Source organism: Phragmites australis, chromosome 10 (assembly GCF_958298935.1).
Source record: "Phragmites australis chromosome 10, lpPhrAust1.1, whole genome shotgun sequence".
Classification (NCBI taxonomy): Eukaryota; Viridiplantae; Streptophyta; class Magnoliopsida; order Poales; family Poaceae; genus Phragmites; species Phragmites australis.
Window position 1 is genome coordinate 15,711,851 of NC_084930.1, and position 21,596 is coordinate 15,733,446.

General features: G+C 41.6%; 1 protein-coding gene across 7 annotated transcripts in view; it reads left to right on the forward strand.

Annotated features, from left to right (window-relative positions):
• Window positions 1-376: 376 nt before the first annotated feature.
• The window catches only part of LOC133883688 (protein SWEETIE-like), a 57,600-nt gene continuing 36,380 nt past the window's right edge, over window positions 377-21,596 (forward strand). For 4 of the 7 annotated variants that reach the window (XM_062323070.1, XM_062323076.1, XM_062323072.1 and 1 more), the window contains exons 1-13: window positions 377-684; window positions 1,099-1,306; window positions 2,941-3,047; window positions 3,976-4,212; window positions 4,308-4,397; window positions 4,462-4,549; window positions 7,068-7,132; window positions 7,600-7,704; window positions 8,468-8,557; window positions 8,642-8,722; window positions 10,218-10,286; window positions 11,619-11,744; window positions 16,145-16,248. In XM_062323070.1, coding sequence (XP_062179054.1) covers window positions 517-684; window positions 1,099-1,306; window positions 2,941-3,047; window positions 3,976-4,212; window positions 4,308-4,397; window positions 4,462-4,549; window positions 7,068-7,132; window positions 7,600-7,704; window positions 8,468-8,557; window positions 8,642-8,722; window positions 10,218-10,286; window positions 11,619-11,744; window positions 16,145-16,248 — 1,538 coding nt within the window. In that variant the 5' untranslated portion in view covers window positions 377-516. The remainder of the gene's footprint in view (window positions 685-1,098; window positions 1,307-2,940; window positions 3,048-3,975; window positions 4,213-4,307; window positions 4,398-4,461; window positions 4,550-7,067; window positions 7,133-7,599; window positions 7,705-8,467; window positions 8,558-8,641; window positions 8,723-10,217; window positions 10,287-11,618; window positions 11,745-16,144; window positions 16,249-21,596) is intronic. The other 3 variants (XM_062323071.1, XM_062323075.1, XM_062323077.1) reach the window with 2 other exon arrangements.

Here is a 21,596-nt window from a genome sequence, read left to right on the forward strand (position 1 = left end):
GTTACAACACGTCGAACGATAATGATCTATAATCTACTAGCATCAGTGGCGGACCCAGAGATTTCAGGGAGCCTGGGCTGAGCGCAGGCCGTGCCTATACGGGCTAGATTTTGCCCAAAATTTAACCGGCTCAATTTACGAATTTCCTCATAACCTATATAGAAGTATAGAGGCGGGCTGAGACGGAGCCCGGGCGGGCGCCCAGGGTCGCCGGGCCCTGGGTCCGCCACTGACTAGCATGATTTCTTAGATAAATACAATATTTATTTTGAGATTTAAAGTCGGATACCAATAGTATTAATAATATCGGATAATCATTCTTACGTTCCATATTTAATTCGTAAGTACCATTTACAACGCTCCGCAGCACTAAAAACCAGCACCCATCAGCAACTCCGAAATCGCGACACCCCATGGCCCGGCACTCGTAGATCTCGCTGCCCCCAAACGCCCGTCACGCGCTCCCGCTCCTACCATCCATCCCCTGCGCTCTCAACCCCTCCCTCCTTCCCTCCCATGGCGAAGGGCGGCGGCGGCGGGGATCCCATCCCGCTGTCGCGGTTCGGCGCGCTGGTGGCGCAGCTCGAGTCCGTGGTGGCGTCGGCCAGGCAGAAGCCCCCCGACGCGCTCCTCTGCTTCGACCTCCTCTCCGAGCTCTCCTCTGCCATCGACGAGGCCCCCAAGGTCCGTCTTCCTCTCCCGTTCTCTCACCCCTACCGCGCAGATCCCTCCCGTTAGAACAATGCGTGTGCGGTGTGCCTGTACGTCTTCTCTTGTCACTGTGCTTGTGCGGGTTCTCGCCTCATGGATCTCTAGCGAGTTCCCAATGGTGCTGCTCAGCCGTGATCTGCCTGAATTGGCTCGTGGCGGAGAGTGTTGTAGGCAACTAGCTGCTAGTTCTTGTACTTGGCCTAGCAAAGCAATAGTGATCTCTAGTTTAGAAGACGCTTCTTCGTTCATGTTGTTGGATTTAGCTGCAGTGTAGGGGGCAACAGAAGAACAGACAGGCTTCATGATCTACGCCCATTCTCGGAACATGCAGCAGGAAGAACGGCTGGGTAACACTGGTTGATTGTGTGTTTTGGTGTTGCTATGTAGGAGACCATACAGCTTTGGCAAAGGAAATGCGAGGATGCTCTCCAATCCTTGCTCGTCCTTGGGGCCCGCCGCCCTGTTCGGCGCCTGGCGTCATCAGCGATGGGGCGAATCATTGAGAAAGGTGATGTGATATCGGTATACTCAAGGGTGAGTACCCTACAGGGATGGTTGGTAGATGTGAAAAGAGCAGAGCCCATGGCATGTGCAGGTTAGGAATTGCAATTCATCTTTCTAGATTTCTTGTTTAAACTGGATTGGAAACTGTTATCATCTGTTTAGAAATTCGCGCTCATTTGACATTCTATTAATGACTAAGGGAAATTGTGTCACATCAATTGACTAATCTTGCAAATGAGCATGTATAATGCACTCCTACAGTGCACCAATTTGTGGTTAGCTGTGTTACCCGGACACCCGTGTCCAAAAAGTTTTGCCGAGTCGGATACTCGCGTATCTGTGTCGGATTCCGAGTGGTATTTGGCGTGTCCCAAATTCTTTTGCCGAATCGGACGCGCCGATACGAGTCGAACTCTGATACCCGCACCCGTGTCCATGTAACACAGGTGGTTAGCCAATCATGGGCCACCGACTCTTGAAGCTGTTGCCGCCATTCTATTCGCTTCTACAGCCAATGGGTTCACTGCCTCCAAGACACCATCTCGCGAAGCTGCAGGCATCTTAGCTCAATTCGCCTATTGAAGAGACCACCATTTCCACCTTAGCTTTGTTTTTCCATTGAAGCCACCACCGCCTTTACCCATTGAAGCTATTGCTATTGTCAACAGTTGCCACTGTAGCCCCCAACATTATGCCCTTGCTCGCTCTTTTACGAAAAAGGGGAGAAAAGTGAATATTTTGGGAAGTAAAAGAAGAATAACTTAGGTAGCTATTGAGTTTGAGAATACGCATATTTTTCTTGCTAAACATGATCAGCATAAAAACAATCAAATGGCACAACGGGGTGGTATTATGGTAAGACTACTACTAACACTTATGACTTATCAGACACATAAGCTTTGTAAGTGGCTTTAGATGATGCATATAAATTGTTCTGGAGTAAGCTATCCTTAATGGGCTTCAAGTTTCAAACTTTAACTCATAAAGACATAAATATTCATGAACTTGTTGTACCCCTTGGCCCTTGCTTCTATGGACGTCACCTATAACCTTGAACAGTGGAGATCAGGGAAGTCCTGAGCTGTTCATGCAGCATTATTTTCCATTTTAGTAAGCCTGTAACTTTTTCTTGAATTCAATAAAAAATGAACGAAAGATGTGCACACTGTTTTTCTCAACTTTCTATGGTCAATGAAGATTACGAATGGATGAAATGGATAAAATGCGTGAAATACAGAAATAATCCTGAAATCTGATATTTTTCGCTCCGGAAGCGATGGGATGGAAAACCAATCGAGTGAGCTCTCAATTGATTGCTCTTAGCGGCCAAGTCTTAAGGGTATTCAATATTGCAATCTGAGCTTTGATTGGTGCATGAGAGACCTAAACATGCCTAGACATCTCCTTTCCCTTGGCCTTATGTCAAAGTTTTCTCAAACCCTAGACTAAACCCAGCCTGTGGCAAGTATTAATAGTTATAATCACTACAGCGAAGTTTTGCTAAAAAGTAAAAGCTCCTCAAAATATATTTATGAAAATTGCAATGAATTGATCACCAGCAAGAATGAAGTAACACATTTTCTTCTGGTGTGTGTGGTGCAATGAGCTGCTGATGTCTCTGTAATTTGTTGTTGAGGCCAGACTACAGTGATATATATTATCTTGTAATCTGCTTATTCATTTTGATATTTTTCAATATTATAGAACTCAATAATTTCCTAACAGGTGCAGCACAATGTCTGGGAGAAATTTACCGGTTATTCGGGCGCAAGATTACTTCAGGTTTGATCGAGACATCAAGCATTGTAGCCAAACTCATGAAGTATCATGAGGTTGTATGCTTTCCCTACAGTTTTGTTACTGTTCTTTCCTTCCTCATTCCGGTGTCTTCTTTCAGAAATCTTAGTGTTCTTTCTTATTCCTGTATATTTTTTCAAAAATTTCTCTTGCAATACATTGGTTGCGATGGTCCAACAGTTAAGTGTAGCAGAGATGCGTATGTTGTGATGGATTTGTGGCCATACAAGAAAGGATCGAATCTGAAATAATGATATACGTGATAGGGTAGGGGTAGCGTCAATAGAAGAAAAGCTTGTCCAACATCTGTTGAGATGGTTTGGACATATCTAATGGTGGCCTCCGGAGTCACTTGTGCATTGCGGGATACTGAGGTGTGCTGATAATATGAAGAGAGACAGGGGTCGGTCAAACATAACATGGGAGGAGTTTGTAAAGAGAGATTTGAAAGAATGGAATATCTCCAAAGAACTATTCATGGATAGAAGCGCATGGAAGTTAGCAATTCACGTGCTAGAACCATAACTTATACATCAGTCTTCTTGTACCGTTATTACTTTTATTTTTTACTATTATTAGTACCTTTTATTATCATAATTATTTTCTCATCATCTTTTTAGTTGAATCTAGTGGGTTTCATCTCTAGCCTACCCCAACTTGCTTGGGACAAAGGCTTTGTTGTTCTTCTCTTGCAATACATCATTTTGGTTTAGATATATGAAAGATATATGTTTCAGTATCAAGAAACAATGATTTCTACAATATAGGGGAAGTTACTGTAATAGATTTACTTGTGGGGTTTTTCATTCAATGCTTTCTTTCTCATGGAGCAGTGATGCTCTTGAACTGTTCCTTGTGATGTCTAGCCTTCTTCGTTTTGGTGAAGATTTCATGGGTCCTGCTTCATTTTCTACCAGTAAAAGAAATTTTGACAGTTTTCTCAAACAAAAAAAAAAAAATCAGGATTTCGTGAGACAAGATGCACTTCTCTTGCTTGAGAATGCATTGGATGGCTTTGGTGGTGGTGGTGGCGCTTCAGCTTATCTGGAGGCTTTCCGAATCATCATGCGAGGAGGTGTAAGTGATAAATCGTTCATTGTCAGAGTAGCGGCAGCCCGATGCTTGAAGGCATTTGCTAATATCGGTGGGCCTGGGTTGGGGATGGCTGAACTTGATACTTCTATGTTTTATTGTGTCAAGGTATTGCTTATTTCCCTTATTCTCATGGTTAGTGCAACTCACCTAGCTGAAAACCAGTTGCTGAATCTGTTCATTTTATTGATGATATATCATAGGGCTTGGAAGATGATGTATCGTCAGTTAGAGATTCATTTGCGGAAGCACTTGGTGCCATACTTGCTCTTTCAGTAAACCCAGATGCCCAGGTATATAAATTTCACATTCTTAACGGTTTACTTGTTACAATTTAGATACAAGTGTATTTGATAGGTAAAGAAAGGAGGAAAAAAGCAAAGTGCTTCTGCAAAGAAATTTGAAGATGGCATACAGAAGCATTTAATTTTGCCATTTGTCAAAGGTGAAGCGAAATTCTGCCCTTTTCGTATTGTATGATCAAATACATCTAATTACATGAATGGGCTGCCATTGTAACTCAACTCAAATGCTGAATCTTTTATGGTTTAACTACTATGCATATTTGTTACCTTCATTCAGACAGAGAAACTAATTTGTCAGCATTTTGAAAGAGAGACATTTGAAGCTATAGGTTTACTAATTGTTTGAACACGTTTGAAATCAGTTATTAAACTTGATGTTGAACTTTGATCACCACAAGTTCACAAATACCAAAAATATATATTGATTTTTTTGTTTAACTGCTTAATATATGCAACTAGTATTCTCAATATTTGGGTATGTCATATACTAGAGTATGAACCACACTTTGTTGCAGTACATTACTTCTATGTTTATAAATAATTGGCGGTAATGCTTTTAGCTGGCTATCTAGACTGGTATTGTCTATGTAGTTCCATGACAAGCAAAGCAAGGTTTACACTTGGATTATCATTCTTGAATGAAAATTTCAAATTAATTGCGTGTTATCAGAGAAACAGAGAATGTAAAACAACTTGCTATCATTTTTTAAAATTTTTCCGTGCCCCATCCTATCTGCACTTGCCTTGCCTCGAATCAAGATAAATTTGAGTAACCAACCATCAGTAGTTCAACTGGTGTTGTCCAAAATTTAAATCTGGTGAACAGTATTTAAGGGTTGTTATTGGTTATCTTCTCAGTTGCTAGCAGTTTTAGGATATGATCCTGTGGCCTCCTTGATGGAATTTTTCCTGGTGCTTAGACTAATTCTGGTTGGACTAGAAAGATTCAGATTTTTGCAACTGCCTTTTTATTGGACACCAAGGTTGTCGGTTTTTGTATGAGAAAAATGGTGAGGGGTGTGGAACCCAAATCGGTTTGCAAGCTTCGGAACAATTTTTTTTTTCAACCGATGCTTTCTTCAGCACATCATTCCAGAACAATGTTCACCTCAGTTTTGTTGCCCAGCATTTGCTTTTTGGACTATTTTCATGTCCAGAATTATGTAGTGAGGTCAAGATTTAGACGAGGCATATGTAATCCTTATGTGCTATCAAAATATCGATAACATGGGACTCTCCTAAAGTTTCTCTTGTTATCAGCTGTTATGGTACTGTAGCTGCAGGCCCAAGGCAGGGATTACGAAGGCATCTCCTTCCCTTCAATGACAAAGCCTTTAATGGCAAGCAAGTCGGGGTAGGCTAGAGATGAAATCCATCAAAAGCCACACGAACCAAAGAAGATAGTAATAATATAAAATTAGTAATATAATACTCGAAATAATAATAGTTGTGAAAGAATCTCGATGTTAAATTAGGTTGAACCCAGCCTCTCCTTGTATTGTCGACACGCCTTAGATTTCCGCTATGCATTGGTTCTTCTGGAGGTTCCAATTGAATATGCTCAAACCATCTAAAGCATACACGTCTCGGCTATGCCGTAGCATGTGTGTCTCGCTACACCTAACTACGGGATTTGTTGTCATGTAGTAGGCCAACATTATGTGTCATACATCATCGCAGGCTTGGTTGTAGTTCTAGAGAACTTATCTTTTCGATTCTGCGGCTAACTTTCAGTCATAGGATGCCAGATGTTTGATGCCACTTTTCATCCACCCACTTTGATTCTATGGTTAACATCATCATGAATCACCATCACTCTGCAGCATTGATCTCAAATGGGAGTTGTGGAAGCATCTTAACGACTGCGTCTTCAACAATATCGCACCATCCATGAATCTGGTGGTCAGGATGGTGGTTGATGAAGGGACTATTTGATGCGCTGTCGGGGCTAAGGACCTCAGAACCTTGGTCATGGGATTAGTCTAGGTCTCCCTCCTCGATTAGATTAGTTAGAGGTCGCATCTTCCTGTTTGTGGCGCGAATGTTTCTAATGGTCTAGTGTGTGGGTGTGTAGTGTGTGTGTGGTGTTTTTGGTTGTTTTTCTTTGTTACTCTTTATTCCTTTAATGAAATGACACACAACTCTCCTGCGCGTTCGAGAAAAAAAAAGCATTTATCTCAAATATCCAAAGGTATCCTTTTTAGGCACTAATTCTCCTTCTATCCAAGCTATCTATTTCTTAAATAGTTAATTAGTTTCCTATGATAGGAGTTAGTTATTTGTATATTTTCTATTAGTTACGTGGGTTATTATTTAGATTGATTCTATCATAATTGTTTGGAGGGTCCCACTATATAAGGATTCCTATTGTAATCGCTATTTCAAGCAAGAAGTAGAAGGATTTTTCAAGCCAAGTGCCTGGTCCCCATCTAACATTTCCAAATCAAACACATAGCATCAGCCTTAGAGAAGATTGAAATCTGAGCCTTCATTTTTGTGTTCTGTAATGCTGAGTCTATGTGGTATGGTGCCGTTTCAATGATATTGCAAATTTGAATATAGGGACTCTTCCTGCAGGGCTCAAGATAGCTTGAGTGTACGACGAATAGTCCGCTCTTATGTGTACTGAGTGCAATGTTTCTTGTTTTCCAATTACAGCAAATGGAGCTAACGGGAAGAAACTTCGGATTGGTTTGGCTTTATCGTGGGTGCTCTTTCTGCAGGTAAGTTTTATTCAGAAAAAAAGAGTAAGTACAAGGATGTGAAAAAGAATAAGAGCAAAGACTGAAAGAACCATGGTAAAAAATAACATGGCATAGTTTAAGCTAGAAGAGCACAACAGTGAGCTATTGATGCTATACGATAGTATGCAAACAAAAGTAAATTAATTTATTACCTAATTGATTATCATGCTTTGCTCTGAAGATACAACATGAAGCTGTTATTGTTATATTTCTTTTCTTCCCACCTTTATCTGTTTTATATGAAAGGTCTGTAGGGATTATATTACCCTATTCCTTATCCATTACATGCGTCTCCTAGGAGCCCTTGCAAGCCAATTATTGGTTATGTTCATTGCATAGACTCCTTTATGTTTTGATAGTTTGTCTACATTGGTTAGTTTGACTGACTTTTACGGCGTATATTCATTTCATTTTGCTCCTTTATTTGCAATGGTTATTTGGCACAGATGATTCATATGAAGTATGGCACCCCAGATAGTGAACTTCAAAACTACGCCATACAAGCGATGGAAATTCTCCAAGGATTTGATTCTCCTGATCCACATGCACTGGTATCCTGTTTTGTAAATTTTGGTTTGCAGTTACGATTTAAGATTTCATGAGCCATGAACTAGTATCTATTATTTAATTCGAATGAATTCTGGACCCTTTTCGAGAGAAAATATTTGTCATAAGTAGGAGAGAATTCTCCGAGGGAATGATTCTCCTGATCCACATGTATTGGTATCCTGTTTTGTTAATTTTGGTTGCACTTACGATTCAAGATTTCATGTGTAACACCCTGCTTCCAAAATTCGCTTACAACCCAGTCTCCCTGTGGGGTGGGCCCACATACGCGTAGCACATCTACACTTTCGTCCTTGTTTCCTGTAAAAGGATTAACTCGGAGGTGCTATGTTTGGAGCACGAAGGCTTATAGGCTAGCCCCAACCTATTTAAACTGCCAAGGTGGTACTAAACCCACAATACCGGAACACTTGGGCCACACAGGCCGAAACTAAAAACGCTAATGGGACGAGGTATTACATCATGAGCCATGTATTAGTATCCTATTATTTAGTTCGAATGGATTTTGCACCCTTTTCGAGCGAAAGTATTTGTTAACTGTAGAAGGGAACAGTGGAAGTAGCAGTTTGATACTTACTTTCCAGTTAGCTTCTATCAATAGTACTTACTTTCCAGTTAGCTTCTATCAATAGTATTAGATTTACAAATTTAGTTTTTAAAGAAGAAACTAGACACCAGGAAGGAAATTTTGTTGCACAACCATTGTTTAATTTGGAAGTTTCTTATTGCTCATTATCTAAATGCCAGGCATGTGTTTTATATGTTCTTCGAGTTGGTATTGCGGATCAGATGACTGAGCCGACACAGCGTGATTTTTTGGTATTTCTGGGAAGAAAGGTTTGGCGTATTCTTTGTGGTCATAAAACCATTACGGAAAATGTGGGTTTACTACGTTACATAATTTGTACATTGTTGGTACAGTTGGAGTCTCCGAACTACACTGCTCCGATGAGAGTGGCAACATTACGTATTCTGTCTTACCTCTTGAGAAGCTTGGGTGAGGTATTTGCACTTACAGAAATTTATCACTCCATGCATGGTATTTCCCCTGTTTATTTGCAGTTTCCATTAGGAAGAGTTAGAACAATTACTGTCATATCCCTCGTGTAAGGAACACAATGGGTAACTGTGTGCCATGGGCGTCCGAGGTTCAGGACCTTGACAGCTGGGTGCCTTTATTGGGTGGATACAGAGGGGTGAGAAGGAGGGGGGCTGAGGACTGGAGAGAATTTCTTGCTTGCCTTCAAATGTACTGTCTCACCTCTTCGAGCTGAGATTTTGAATCAATTTTGGGGCCTGTTTGGAAGCATATTGACAAAAAAGAAAACATAGGAATAGGAAACACAAGAATTTGTTGTCATGCGTAGTGCAATTTCATAGGAATTGAAAAATGCAGAAATTGTACAAGAGGGGTGTTTGAATGTACTATACAAATTTTGAAAGGACATTCATGAATGAAGAGGAATGAGAGAGAAAGAGTGAAGTTGCTTTGGAGTTACCAGAGGAATTTCAACATGCGGTTTGCACTCATGTTTATAATCCCCTAAATATTTGTGGAAAGGAAAATTCCCATAGGATTTTTTTGCACCATTCATAGAAACCGAAGGGCACCATAGGACAAATTATATATAGAGTAAATTGCACTTTGCCCCATTTGAAGGTGCCATGGTTTCAGAAAACCCCATAAAAAGTATGTTGTGCCACTTAACCCCATATAAACATGCCACGTAATAGCATTTTGCTTAATGCCCCCTCAAGCTATCTTCCCACCTGATCTCACAAGATCATGCTTGAACAAATAATACAATATCCAAGCCTGACCAGCTATCTAGCATTATACACACAAAACACAGCAAAAATGAGTCTATATCAATCTTGCATGATCATGCAAATATCCGAAGTCTTCCCACATTTAACCAAGAATGATGACACCAATACCCCAGTTGCCTTCAGGAGGATCATGCCCTAATCTAGCAGTAAGAGAACTAAAATAATTTGAGGAGGGCTTTGAGGAGGATTAGAGATAGAGTTGGGGTAAAGTGAAACAATTTGGAATGTTTATATAGGGTAAAGTGACACAAGGTGCTTTATACGCGGTTTTCTGAAACCACGTCCCTTTTTATGGGGCTAATTGCAATTCGCTCGATTATATATGATTCAATTTTTACAAAATTTCTTCAAGAATCCTTTGTTCCGAAACCCCCCTTATCTATTTTATCTTTCATTCAATCTAAGTATCTAACTCTTTCCAATGAACTTGGAAACAAATCAAATGTTAATTGGCTTGTCTCTAAGCCGGGGGTGGTGTGGCTATGGGTGTGTGCCGGTGCCTGTATTGGTGCGCCCTCACATGACAATTACTGTAGCATACTGAGTGCATTTCCAGTTAAATGTAGGATGTGTTTATGTTTTATGTTCACTCTGGGAAATGTTCAAATTTTCTATGGACAGATTCTTTCGCTAATGCTTCGAATACATGACATGTGCTGTCCTGCAGGTTCCGGCTGAATTCAAGGAGGTTCTTGATAACACAGTTGTCGCAGCATTATCTCATTCTTCAGCTCACGTATGTTGTGCACACAATCTCAGCTATAATAAAACCACTGTAGTTTGAATTGTGCTGTCAAACCATTATAGTTTGAATTGTCATTAAATACATGCTATATCCAACTAAATATCCACTGTAGGTATATACTATTCAATTGTGCCTTTTCAACGCTCATGGGTAGACTAAATAACCATTTAGTTTCACAGGCACAGGAAAAAATTGCTTGTGCAATGGTAGTTACGATTTTTATAATCTATCTAGTATCTTGAATGCATCTTGTTCTTTTTTTTGGAAACAGCAATGAAACACTCCCTCTAGTCACAAGTAAGGGTTGTGTTGCGTATTGACATGGTCTTGAAAACATAACTTTTTTTGAGGGGAATCAAAAGTAGAAATTTGACCGCCCATTTATATTATAATATGTTTCTCATACCTACTCCCGCAGTTCTTTTTTATTTGACGTTTTTACTTTTCACGGTCTCCAAAAAGCGACTTTGACCACTACTTTTTTTAACTTTTATGTCAATATATAATAATAAAATGGTACTTTTATGAAAACATTTCTAGACAGAAATCTACTAATATAATTTTCATATAACAAATAGTGATAGTTTTAAACATATTGATGGTTTGAGGGCACGGATTCTAAGACGTCAAATAAAAAAGAATGTAGGGAGTAATATAATTATAAATGATGGAAGTGTTTTATTTTGAGACAAATCTATGCATGGTATTTTTTATTGCCGATCTAAATATTCATAAAGACATGATTGATCAAATTTAAAATATTATATCTGCACGTATTATAGGAGGGCACTTATTTTGATTGGAGGGAACAGTAAACCGTTGATGATGAGAAACTTACACAAATAATTCTTTTCTGGTTCCAGCATCTGGTATTCTGATTGCATTACATAGTGCACAACTCTGTCCCCTGTAAAGAAAAGAGAACCCACAGTTGATCAGTCCTGTCTTTAGATACAAAGTTTATATGCAGGCTTCAGCATACTATTTGGTTAGCACGTACTACAGAGAAACATTTGCTGTGCATCTAATCTTGCTGGGTGCTGAGGCAAACTGAGTGCTACTTCATCTTCTGTTATTTTCTGAAACATTTATTTATTAATGTGGATGACTTGAAAGTTGAATCATTGAATGCAGTGGTAGTCTTTTTTGGTACAGCCTGCTATTGCTGCAATTGTGCTGTGCGCAATGTGCATTTCGTTTCCTGAAATGAAAACATGAAACTTACTCCATGATATATTCTTTTGTTAACTATGTTATCATTTTTTTCATCCTGTTGTATGAAGTTGTTGATCAACCCTGATATCTACTTTTGACATTTTATAGGTTCGTGTTGAGGCAGCTTTAACATTGCGTGCTTTAGCAGAGGTTGACCCTACATGTGTGGGTGGTTTAGTTTCATATGGTGTCACTACATTGCATGCTCTTAGAGAGACCGTATCATTTGATAAGGTATATTGTTACTCCTATCAGTCACATGCCTAGCCTTGCTAATTGCTACATTGATTTAATCTTTACTGTATTAAAGCTAGTATTTGATGTTTAGTCTTATTCCAGTGATTCTTTTCATCTGCAACTGGTATTCTCTACATTTACTCTTTACTGGTTCCAAAATCTGAGTAGGTACCAAGAAACTTAAGGTGTCCTGTCAGGAACCGTCAAAACAGTATTTTAATTAATTCTTAAATCGATCATTTACTTAATCATGACTTCAACGATTAATTAGAATACCGCTCCGGTAGTCCCCGCACGTGTTTTGTGCCCAGGATTGGAACACATGCCTTATCAGCATATAGCATCACAACAAAACTTAAGAAAGAGTGAGTAATTAAATATTATATTACAAGTATTTAAACATGTAGCTGTTTCCACAATTTATATCAAAATAAAATAACAACTAAGCAGCGGAAGAAAATTATATAACAAAAGGATATGGAGCTACATGCTCTTAGACTCCATACCAAAACACTGAGTTCGGAATAGAGTGTGCTACTCTTGCCTGCCACCTTGATCGGCAGGCACAAAATAGCCGAACACCGTCTCTTCCTCGCCGACCTATGAACCTGCATCAACTTAAGGGCAGCACTCTGAGTACGAAGGCACTCGCAAGTCTTACAAAATAGAGAGCACATATACATAGCTCGACTTCAAAGATCACGCATTAGCTAGTAGTAAGGATTAAACATGCGGTTAAGTGAATTAAAGCGGTAAGCAACCTAAACATATGTGTGTGCAACTAACTTAACCAACATATATGAAATTACCCTGCACCACCAACTGAACATAAGTAAATGTAATCAACATGTATATCAAAAGTACAAATCCACAACGAACCTCTACGACCGATATGGATGAAACAATAGCATGCTTATGACCAAGAGCGTGGCAGTTCGAACTGTTTATACACCATACAGGGGGATACTCCTGGACCCACACGACATGAGGACTATACGGCTTGTGCCACCCGCTAAAGTGCACACAAGGGGTACCAGTCAAAAAAGAAATAAAAGAAAGGCACAGTCTATCCCTCTTTAAAAAGAGTTTGTCAACCTTTCCCAACCAGCCCCAACCGTGTGGGACATGCATCGCTTGGCACGGCGATATTAGAACTATTCCCGAAGCAAACTAGTACCGCTTACAAGCCCGTCCGGTCACACCGTCGATGTTCACGCCCACAAAGCCACAGCTGCGACATATGGTGAGTAAGGTAAGTGCTAAAATCAACGGTACCGACGGACAGCTTTAAACGATGCAAGCGGTCTATGGTGCTCGGGTTTCCTCTCCCGATCTGCCCCAGGACTTTCCTCCGAGGCAAACGACACCCCTAACACCGCCCACGTCTCGTCTCATACTCACCACTCACCAACCATCTCACCATCAGCATGTATTTGTAAGCAATAGTAATCCTTATACTCGCGAACAACGGAAGACACCATCATTCGACTTCTACCGAAAGACCTAAGCATTGCTAAGCATGTATATTGTACTCGTACCTAGACATAACACCATCTCTAGGCTACAAGCAAATTACTTGAACAATTGATCAAGGTAGAAAGATGCAATCGGCATAGGTTCTACCCAAGAGTACCCGACGCATGCATACATACATAAGCATATTCATTAATTGAAACTTCCAAATTTGACATGGGTGAAATATGTTAGTTGCTTGCCTTGCTGCCCTGGCTCACAAAGGTGGGGTACCTTCGGATCGCTCTCACTCGTCGAGATCGTCAGATCGGTGTTCTCTAAAAGGAATAACGTGTGCAATGCCATAAGTATGGATGAAATGCAACAATGCATGCCATAAGATGCGCAAAACATGAATTGCCCAAGTGGTTTCACAATTTTCGGAGATGCTATTGATTATCGGTGATTTAAACAAGCGGAAACACATTTAATTAACTCATCAATTATCAAAAGTATTTTATGGAATTCCAACACTTTTAACATGTACTTCATACTCATACGAAGCTAACGCAACTGGTCTTACGTCGTTTGGAGTTCGGATGAATTAATTATGAATTTTACAAGCCTCTATACGCCTGATAAATAGTAACTGCGGACCCTCCGCATTTTTCCGGACTATCCGCACATTTTCGCGGATACTCTGCACTGCGGAACCTCCGAAAAATTGTCCGGAGGTTTTGGACTTTCAACTTCCCCTATTTGGGATAAAACTTTGCCAAATCGATTTGCGATCTTCTCCAACCCAAAGGGGGATACGTTTGGGAGAGTTTAGAGAGTCTAGAACTCACTTAACCACCTAGCAACTCAATTCCTAAATCAAATCTCATCTAAAATCCTCTCTTTTCTTGTAAACCTCAAGAACGCTTGATTTCTCAAAAAGCGATCCAAAACCCAAATCGACCATCCAAATGCAAGTTCATGCCATGGCAAGCCTAGGAGACTCACCAAGGATGCTTTTGCCCTGCTTTGGGACCTTCGGGAAGAAGCGAAACGCTCGGGACGAAGAACTCTGGTGCTCTAAATGTTTTAACCTAGAACACCTAAAACGATCAAAACCGGCTCGAATCCTTCGGGAAAACGAAAACGAATTGGACGGATAAGTAGCTCTCGAGCGCGTGATCGCGAGGGTACCACATACACCTCGGCTGCGCTTGTAGTGGCGGGAACCAAGGGGAAAAGGGAGAGCTAGAGAGAGAGAGGTGGGAGAGTGAGAGTGGGGGCTCCTCTGTGGTGTGGCCAGTTGGAGAGAGAGTGGAGCACATGGGGAGTGAGGGAGGAGAGAGAGAGGGTGGGCTGCCCTCTTTTGAGTGAGAGAGAGATTTCCCTCATGTGGGCCCCACAAGTTAGAGAAAAAGTCCGATTTTGCTTCTAATTCAATTCTCTCTCTAATTTTTTTTCCCGCTCACTTCATTAATCCAAATTGAGGTGCTATTGTGCTCCAAAAATCCCGAAAATTTTGTTGTCGCGATTTAATTCCTTAGGGGCATCTGATCACATAACTGCAGCTCAAATTCCAATCAGGCGATCGAAAGCGATCCAAATTCGAATATGACTCAAATGACACATGTTTAATATATAACACGCAATTATGGATTTCGGGACGTGACATGTCCTATTGCCTTTGCGCACGTGCTTGTTCGTGTGCGTTTGTTTCTCTATGCACTAAGAGAATTCTAATAAGCAACATATTTCCAAGATTCCCTATGCTCACTGGTGTCACAACTGCATGGGACTCCTAAGTCCTGGCTTTATGCTTTGAAACTGAAGTTTATTCTAATATTTAAATAGCGTGCAGGAGAAGGTACCAGCAAAGTTGTTTATAGCAATTAGTGTATTAGAGGTTACAATCGAGGGCGCAACATGCTCGGCTATATTTTGCAAACATTGTGAAGTTAATCATTGATCTTAAAACGAATGAAGTAAATCAATGCAAGTACTACTTCTTTGCAGTTGAAGTTTTAGCAAGTTATACTATTGGTAACTGTATCTCTTATGCAGCTCCACAATCATTTTCTGTTCTCTCCAAAATAAGAAAAAGTGGTGTACGCACTGTCCATACAGCAGAAGTACCTCTTAAACTGTGTACGGTATGGACAGGGTCTTGTTTTGCTCATTCTACTCTCTCATTCGTCACACAAATGTTCATTATCCTAGTCCATATGTACAATTCATATGAACGAAAGTGGCACTAGCTATGTTTTTCTCTAACACGCAGGAGAACTGCATGTTATTGCATTATAGAAGGAATAAAAACAGCTACAAGGGTGAGAGCACCCGTATAGAAGGAAGAAACGGGACAGAGAAAAAGGAATCAAAACAAAGATTAAACGAGAAAGAACAAAAAACAAAGGAACAAAAACTAAAAAAACAACTAGGTGCTCTAGACTTGGGACGGCCAGGGAGGAGACTAGGATCAGAGCAGTAGCTGCGCTTGACCCTTGGCACCAACCGCACACCAAAGCTCGGTCTCTCCGTGAATAGCGTGCACCACCGTCGAAACATCCGGGGAAACACCTTCAAAGACATATGCGTTGCGGTGTTTCTAGATGAACCATGCACCCAGGATGAGCAGGGAATTGAGGCCCTTTCGCCGGTCCTTGTCAGCGTAGAGACCTCACTAACCCACCGGTGAAATATGTTGCAAGCCAACACTGGACAGAAAGGCAAACCATACTTGACGCGGGAAGACGCAGGACAACAGGAGGTGTTGGATGGTTTCGTCCTCCGCACTAGCTATGTAACATATTATCCAGTGCTTATTAGTTATTTTTGTCAATGGCTTTTGAATAATCTTTTTTACCAATATTTTATTCCTTTTGTGTTTCACAGTTTCATGATACAGTTTTGGTTTAACCTTTATGCTCTTGCCAAATTTGCTTTAACAGGGTAAAAATTTGAACCTGGACCTCGATTCACTACATGGACAGGCTACGGTGTTAGCTGCTCTTGTTGCTATCTCGCCAAAGTTGCTTCTTGGTTATCCTGCAAGGTTCACTTCATTATACCTCGTCATTCTTTGTTGGTTGTTATCCTTGATTGTAGATTAAACAACAGCATCCCTAACATGGCTGCTATCTTATCTAACAACATCTTTGGAAGGAAGTTTCCAGAGTATGCAAAAATGTAAAGAAAACATATTAAAAATAGGATAAATGCTGGCAGCCTGGTGGAGCCACTGCCAAATATAAAGAATGCACATGCTCGAAAAAGATATGTTTGATAAAAAAAGTATATCCCTAGAATCAAGAATTAATACTGTGTCAGCTTGTCGACACCATGCCAGAGGAACTTCCCTGCAGCAGAGCACGAGTTCTGTTTACACACCTAGTACCTGAGCTTTACTTTCTGTAGTTGATACTGAATACACAACCTATGTTGTGAGGTTGTGAATCATATGAAGACAAGACACAAAACGGATAAAGGCAATATTCTGAAGTCTGAACCATATATTTGGCATGGAAAAGAGAACATTATGTATGGCTGTAGGGTTGTAGCTGATGTATATAAGTTATCATGCATGCATGTATTGGCGTGCTTGTGTTGATACAACCTACCTGAGCTATCGGGCATGTTAGTTTGCCATTGATGCAACCTAGCTATGGTGTTCGACTGATATGGATTGACTGGGGTAGATGGAATAGTAGGAAGAAATTGGCTAGTCGTTCTCATCTCGGAGGCTCTGACTGCTCTTTAGGTTTCTTCTTGCTTAATCCTACAGCTTGCTGTATGCCTTTCTTTTTTAGGCTGGCTCCTAACAACTAGCTAACAGATTCAGCTAAATGATTTTATCTAACAAACCCTCTAACAAACTGACTTACTGACTAACTAAGGATGCTAACAAACCAACCGACTAGCCCTTATCTTCTCTAGATGGTGTGCTGCTGCCACCCTTGAGCTCTGCTGAACTAGTGGCACTAGGCCAATGCTCAGTCCATAACATTATACCATCCCTCCAAGATAGCTCGTCCTCGAGCTGTGGTGGTGGCCCTAGCTGTATGCATTGCAAGACCAAAGGTGGTGATGGATGCGATGTCTCTCGTACGTGCTCAGCAAGCTATCGAAGAAGGTTGATGTTGCCCGGAGTAGGTGCAGATAGCAGCACATGTGGTACATTATATGGACACGGTCTACCACGAGATGTTTGAGATATGCAACGTGAACATGTACCCCAACTGGCCGTTGTTGTGCATGCCTGCCGCCATGACAGCTAGAACACGACCTCATGCGAGAGATGCCACGGTGGACGCATGGGCCCACCGCAGCCGCATCATTGCCACTTCGGTTCGCCGCCAAGCGGGCCACGGAAGCTGCGGAGCAATATCACGGACGGGGACGACGCTGGGGTATTGGATGATGATGTTGAAGGAGAGCAGGGGTTGTGCTCCGTGGAAGGTGGAGTAGCGATGGAGGAAGGCCACAGGAATCCGGAGACACGGCGGTGAGGACGGAGCCGGAGTGGGGAGGTGCTACAGGCATGGATGGCGGAAACGGAACCAGGGGAAAGGCGGAGCACACCTGATCCGTCCCTGATCTGGTCCGTGTGTGGTCGGGTAGCTATGGCTGTGGTTGCAGAGCGGAATCGGGCTACGTTGGCGTCGCAGTCGCGGCTGTCGTGATGGTCGCCGAGTGCTGGCCGTCGAGGATGTAGTGTGCGCCATAAGGTCAGGCACGGCGCCAAGGCCGCCTTGGATCTTGTAGGCAAGGGGCTACAGAGAACGGCCCGATGGTGATGGTTCGGTTCTAGCCCAAGGTTGTGTGGACCCCCTCGACCCAAGTGACATGCCGCGTGTGGAATCCACGGGTGATCACCAGCGGTTGGTGGCGTGAGGCGAAAGCGGCCTAGTTGACGGAGAGTGAGGAGGCCGACGACGACTTGGCTACGTCCGGTGTCACACGCGATGCTAAACAGGGAAGTGCGGCCGACGATGGCTTGCATGCAACAATGGTCTTTCGCAGCAAGGTCACCGGGGTTGGAGCGACAAATAGGGCGGAGTTCTTGTGGTAGACATGGATGGCGGATGCACCGCCGTATGCAACAGTCGATGCACGGACGACGACGAAACTAGCGGAGCAGATGGCGTTGCTGGTGGTGGAGGTGTTGATGAAGTTGGTGTGAGAAGTGAAGATGCTAGTGGAGTAGCTGGAGTTGCTGGCGATGCCTGCGATGGTGATGACGAAGATGCAGCCGGAGGAGTGGTCCGTGCCACTGTGTGTAACACCGCAGGGTCGCCAAAAACCTGGGATGCCACTAAACTACGCAACATATAACTAGCCATAATAAAAAAATGGCAGCATTTCCTCTATGAAAATAAGCATTGTGGAAGCATTAACACAGATAAACAAGATATGCAGATTATCACAATAACGGATAAAAACATCCTAACATGAACCAAAAGGAAAATATTAAGTTTAACTTCACCACTACACTTTAAACTTCAAACGTACGACTCTAAGGACTAAACTTTATTTATTATTACAGCACAATGATAAAAAAAAATAGGCATGAAGTGCAAAACGTGCTGCTACATTCCCGTCTCTTCACGACATGCATCAAATACCTGGAAGGAGTAATGCAAGGGTGAGATATAAAATCCTAGCAAGCAAACTTGTTTTGACAAGTTATTTAAACCACAAGTTGATTAAGCATCGATTTAATACAGTTTTCTCAAGACATAAGATATGTTAGGATAGTATTAACAACATTAAAGAATTACTTCAAATAGAGATCACAACCACATGTGTAACTTCATATCCACAATAACATATAAATGTTATTAATTTCCAAGAATGCATATGAATGCAATGATATGTCTTCTTTTACATCGCACTCCTCCTCGGGCAACGTACGATGTGTACCGGTACAGTCGTGATCTTTACGACATAACTTTCAATGCATATGCAAATGCAAGTGCACATGGTAGAAATATGCTGCAATTGTATTAAAGTATACTACCAATAATACTTCAACTTCATCCTCAAGTCAAATAACAATATAGCTCACAAGAATTGTAGCAATGTAAGGATAGATATAAGTCAATAATTAAACATGCTTAAACATAAAGCATAACATAAAGTTCAGATCACAGTTAAATTGTCATGGTTTTGAAATAAAGGTGTAGGTGATGAAAATAAACGGTAGCAACAACATAGCTACGTTTACTTGCCTTCTACCGACGATAATGGCCAACTTCAAGTGTGAGACGAAGAATCACCACCTAAACATAATCATAACTCAGCACCAACACTCCTCATAACATGCAAATACATAAAACAAAGCGTTCCTACGCCCGAAACCCTCAATCAAGACATATCGATCAAAAACAGCACACACGTATTAGTTTGACAGGAGCAGCAGTACTTATCTTTTTTGTAACTATTTTTCTACCACAGATATAATAGCAAACGAATACATTTTCAGAAACTACAGAACAAGGGCTACAACTTTCGTTGAGACGACACAATTTTCTCATGCCTCTAAGGTCTCCTAAATGATGTAGCAAAACAGCCTAGAAACCTATCGTCAATTTCAGACAATAGCCACCCAAACCTGTTTATCTCCAGAAATATGCAACGAAAAATTCTAAAATTTTGTTGACATGTATATCATAACACAAGCTTCAACTTTTGTATCATTCGGATCTACATAAAACATCTCTAACAAGGCCTAATCAAGTTCTGAACTTCGACAACGAAATCTGTCATCCATTAATTGCAGAAAAGTTCAGAACAGCGTAACTAGAGCTACAACCAATAAAAAATTGCATTGTTCATACCATTGGAAAGCTTAATGAATCCTCTACAACCTTCTAGCATTCTGAACAATTGGCTCGGCAACTAAGATGCCCAAAAACAGAATAGATCTAACACTGACAGAAATTCGACAGAGGTACAACAGTCAGATTCAGACAGCAATATCTCCTAAACCACATAGCCAAAAATTCTGAAATTTCACTGGTAGCTAGGTTTCGACGTTAGCTACAACTTTCTAGTTGATCACTTCCACAGGAAAAATCATCTAGGTCACCGAAACATCAAGAACACGCACACTGCTCAATCTGCCTGTGCGCAGAACACTCAGTTCGACCCCAAACCACCAATTCCCCTAACCAAAACCTCTCAAACCAAGATCTACCGGCCATAATCATCAACCAAAACATGAAGAACAGCAGAAAAATTGTTACCTTAGGGCACCACAGCAAGAAAACCCCAAAATCCCCTAGCTCCAAACCTCCTCTTCCCCTCTTCTTCTTGCTTTCCTTGCTGCCCTTCCCTTCCCCTTCTTCTCCTCTTCCTTTCTCTTCTCTCTACTGCACAAGAGCAACAACGGGGGGGGGGGGGGGGTGGCGGTATAGAAGAGGGATGGCTAGGGTTTGGCGGGGTGGAGGGGAAAAAGAAGGAGGCGCCTGGGCCTTTGCGGAAGGGGCTAGGTTAACCGGCCCAAGCCTAGGTTGGCTCAGCCCACTCTTATGGTTAAAGCTTCTCTATTTTAAAAGAAATACACTGCTGCAATTTACCTCAATTTCTTTTCTTTTCTTTCCCGGCGAGAGCGATTCAATACCGAAAAAACCGGAAACGACGACTTCTAATTTCCTTCCAAAATTTTAGGGCATTACACTGTGACTGCAGGCGAGGACAATGTAGACGAAGACGACGGCGAGGTGATGGCCAACGTTACACCGAGCAAACAGATTGCCGTATGCCTTTCTTCTATAGGCCGGCTCCTAATAACTAGCTAACAGATTTAGCTAAATGATTTTATCTAATAGACCCTAACAAACTGACTTACTGACTAACCAATCGACTAGCCCTTATCTTCTCTAGATGGTGTGCTGCTGCTACCCTTGTGCTCTGCTGAACCAGTGGCCCCAGGCCAATGCCCAGTCCATAACATCGACATTGTCAACAATGCTTGAATTATGTAGCCTTATGGCAGAGCTAGAAGATTGTGCACTTAGTCTTCTAGTTGGTTGTTGTGAGGAAATATCTTATATACCGCTCCGTGTTCGCAAAATGTTGCATCTGCCACCTGAGTTTGGGTAATGTTGGATTTGCTACCGGAAACACACTGTTGGAAATAACATATGACACTAATGATCTGTGCCACATCCAATCGGGTGGGGGGCAAAATACCCTTATTTGGCAACAGTGCAGTGCGATCTTAGGAAAGTCAGCATGGGTGTAGGCCAGTAAGTCTCAAGGCATGGCTGGAGCATAGGTGAGGTTGGCTCTGGTGGCTGTTGTTGCTGTCACCAGATCAAGCTGAGATCTCCACTGAGTCCCCATCAAACTAGGATACTTTGGTCTTCTTTACCAAATTGAGCATTGAAAGTGGCATTG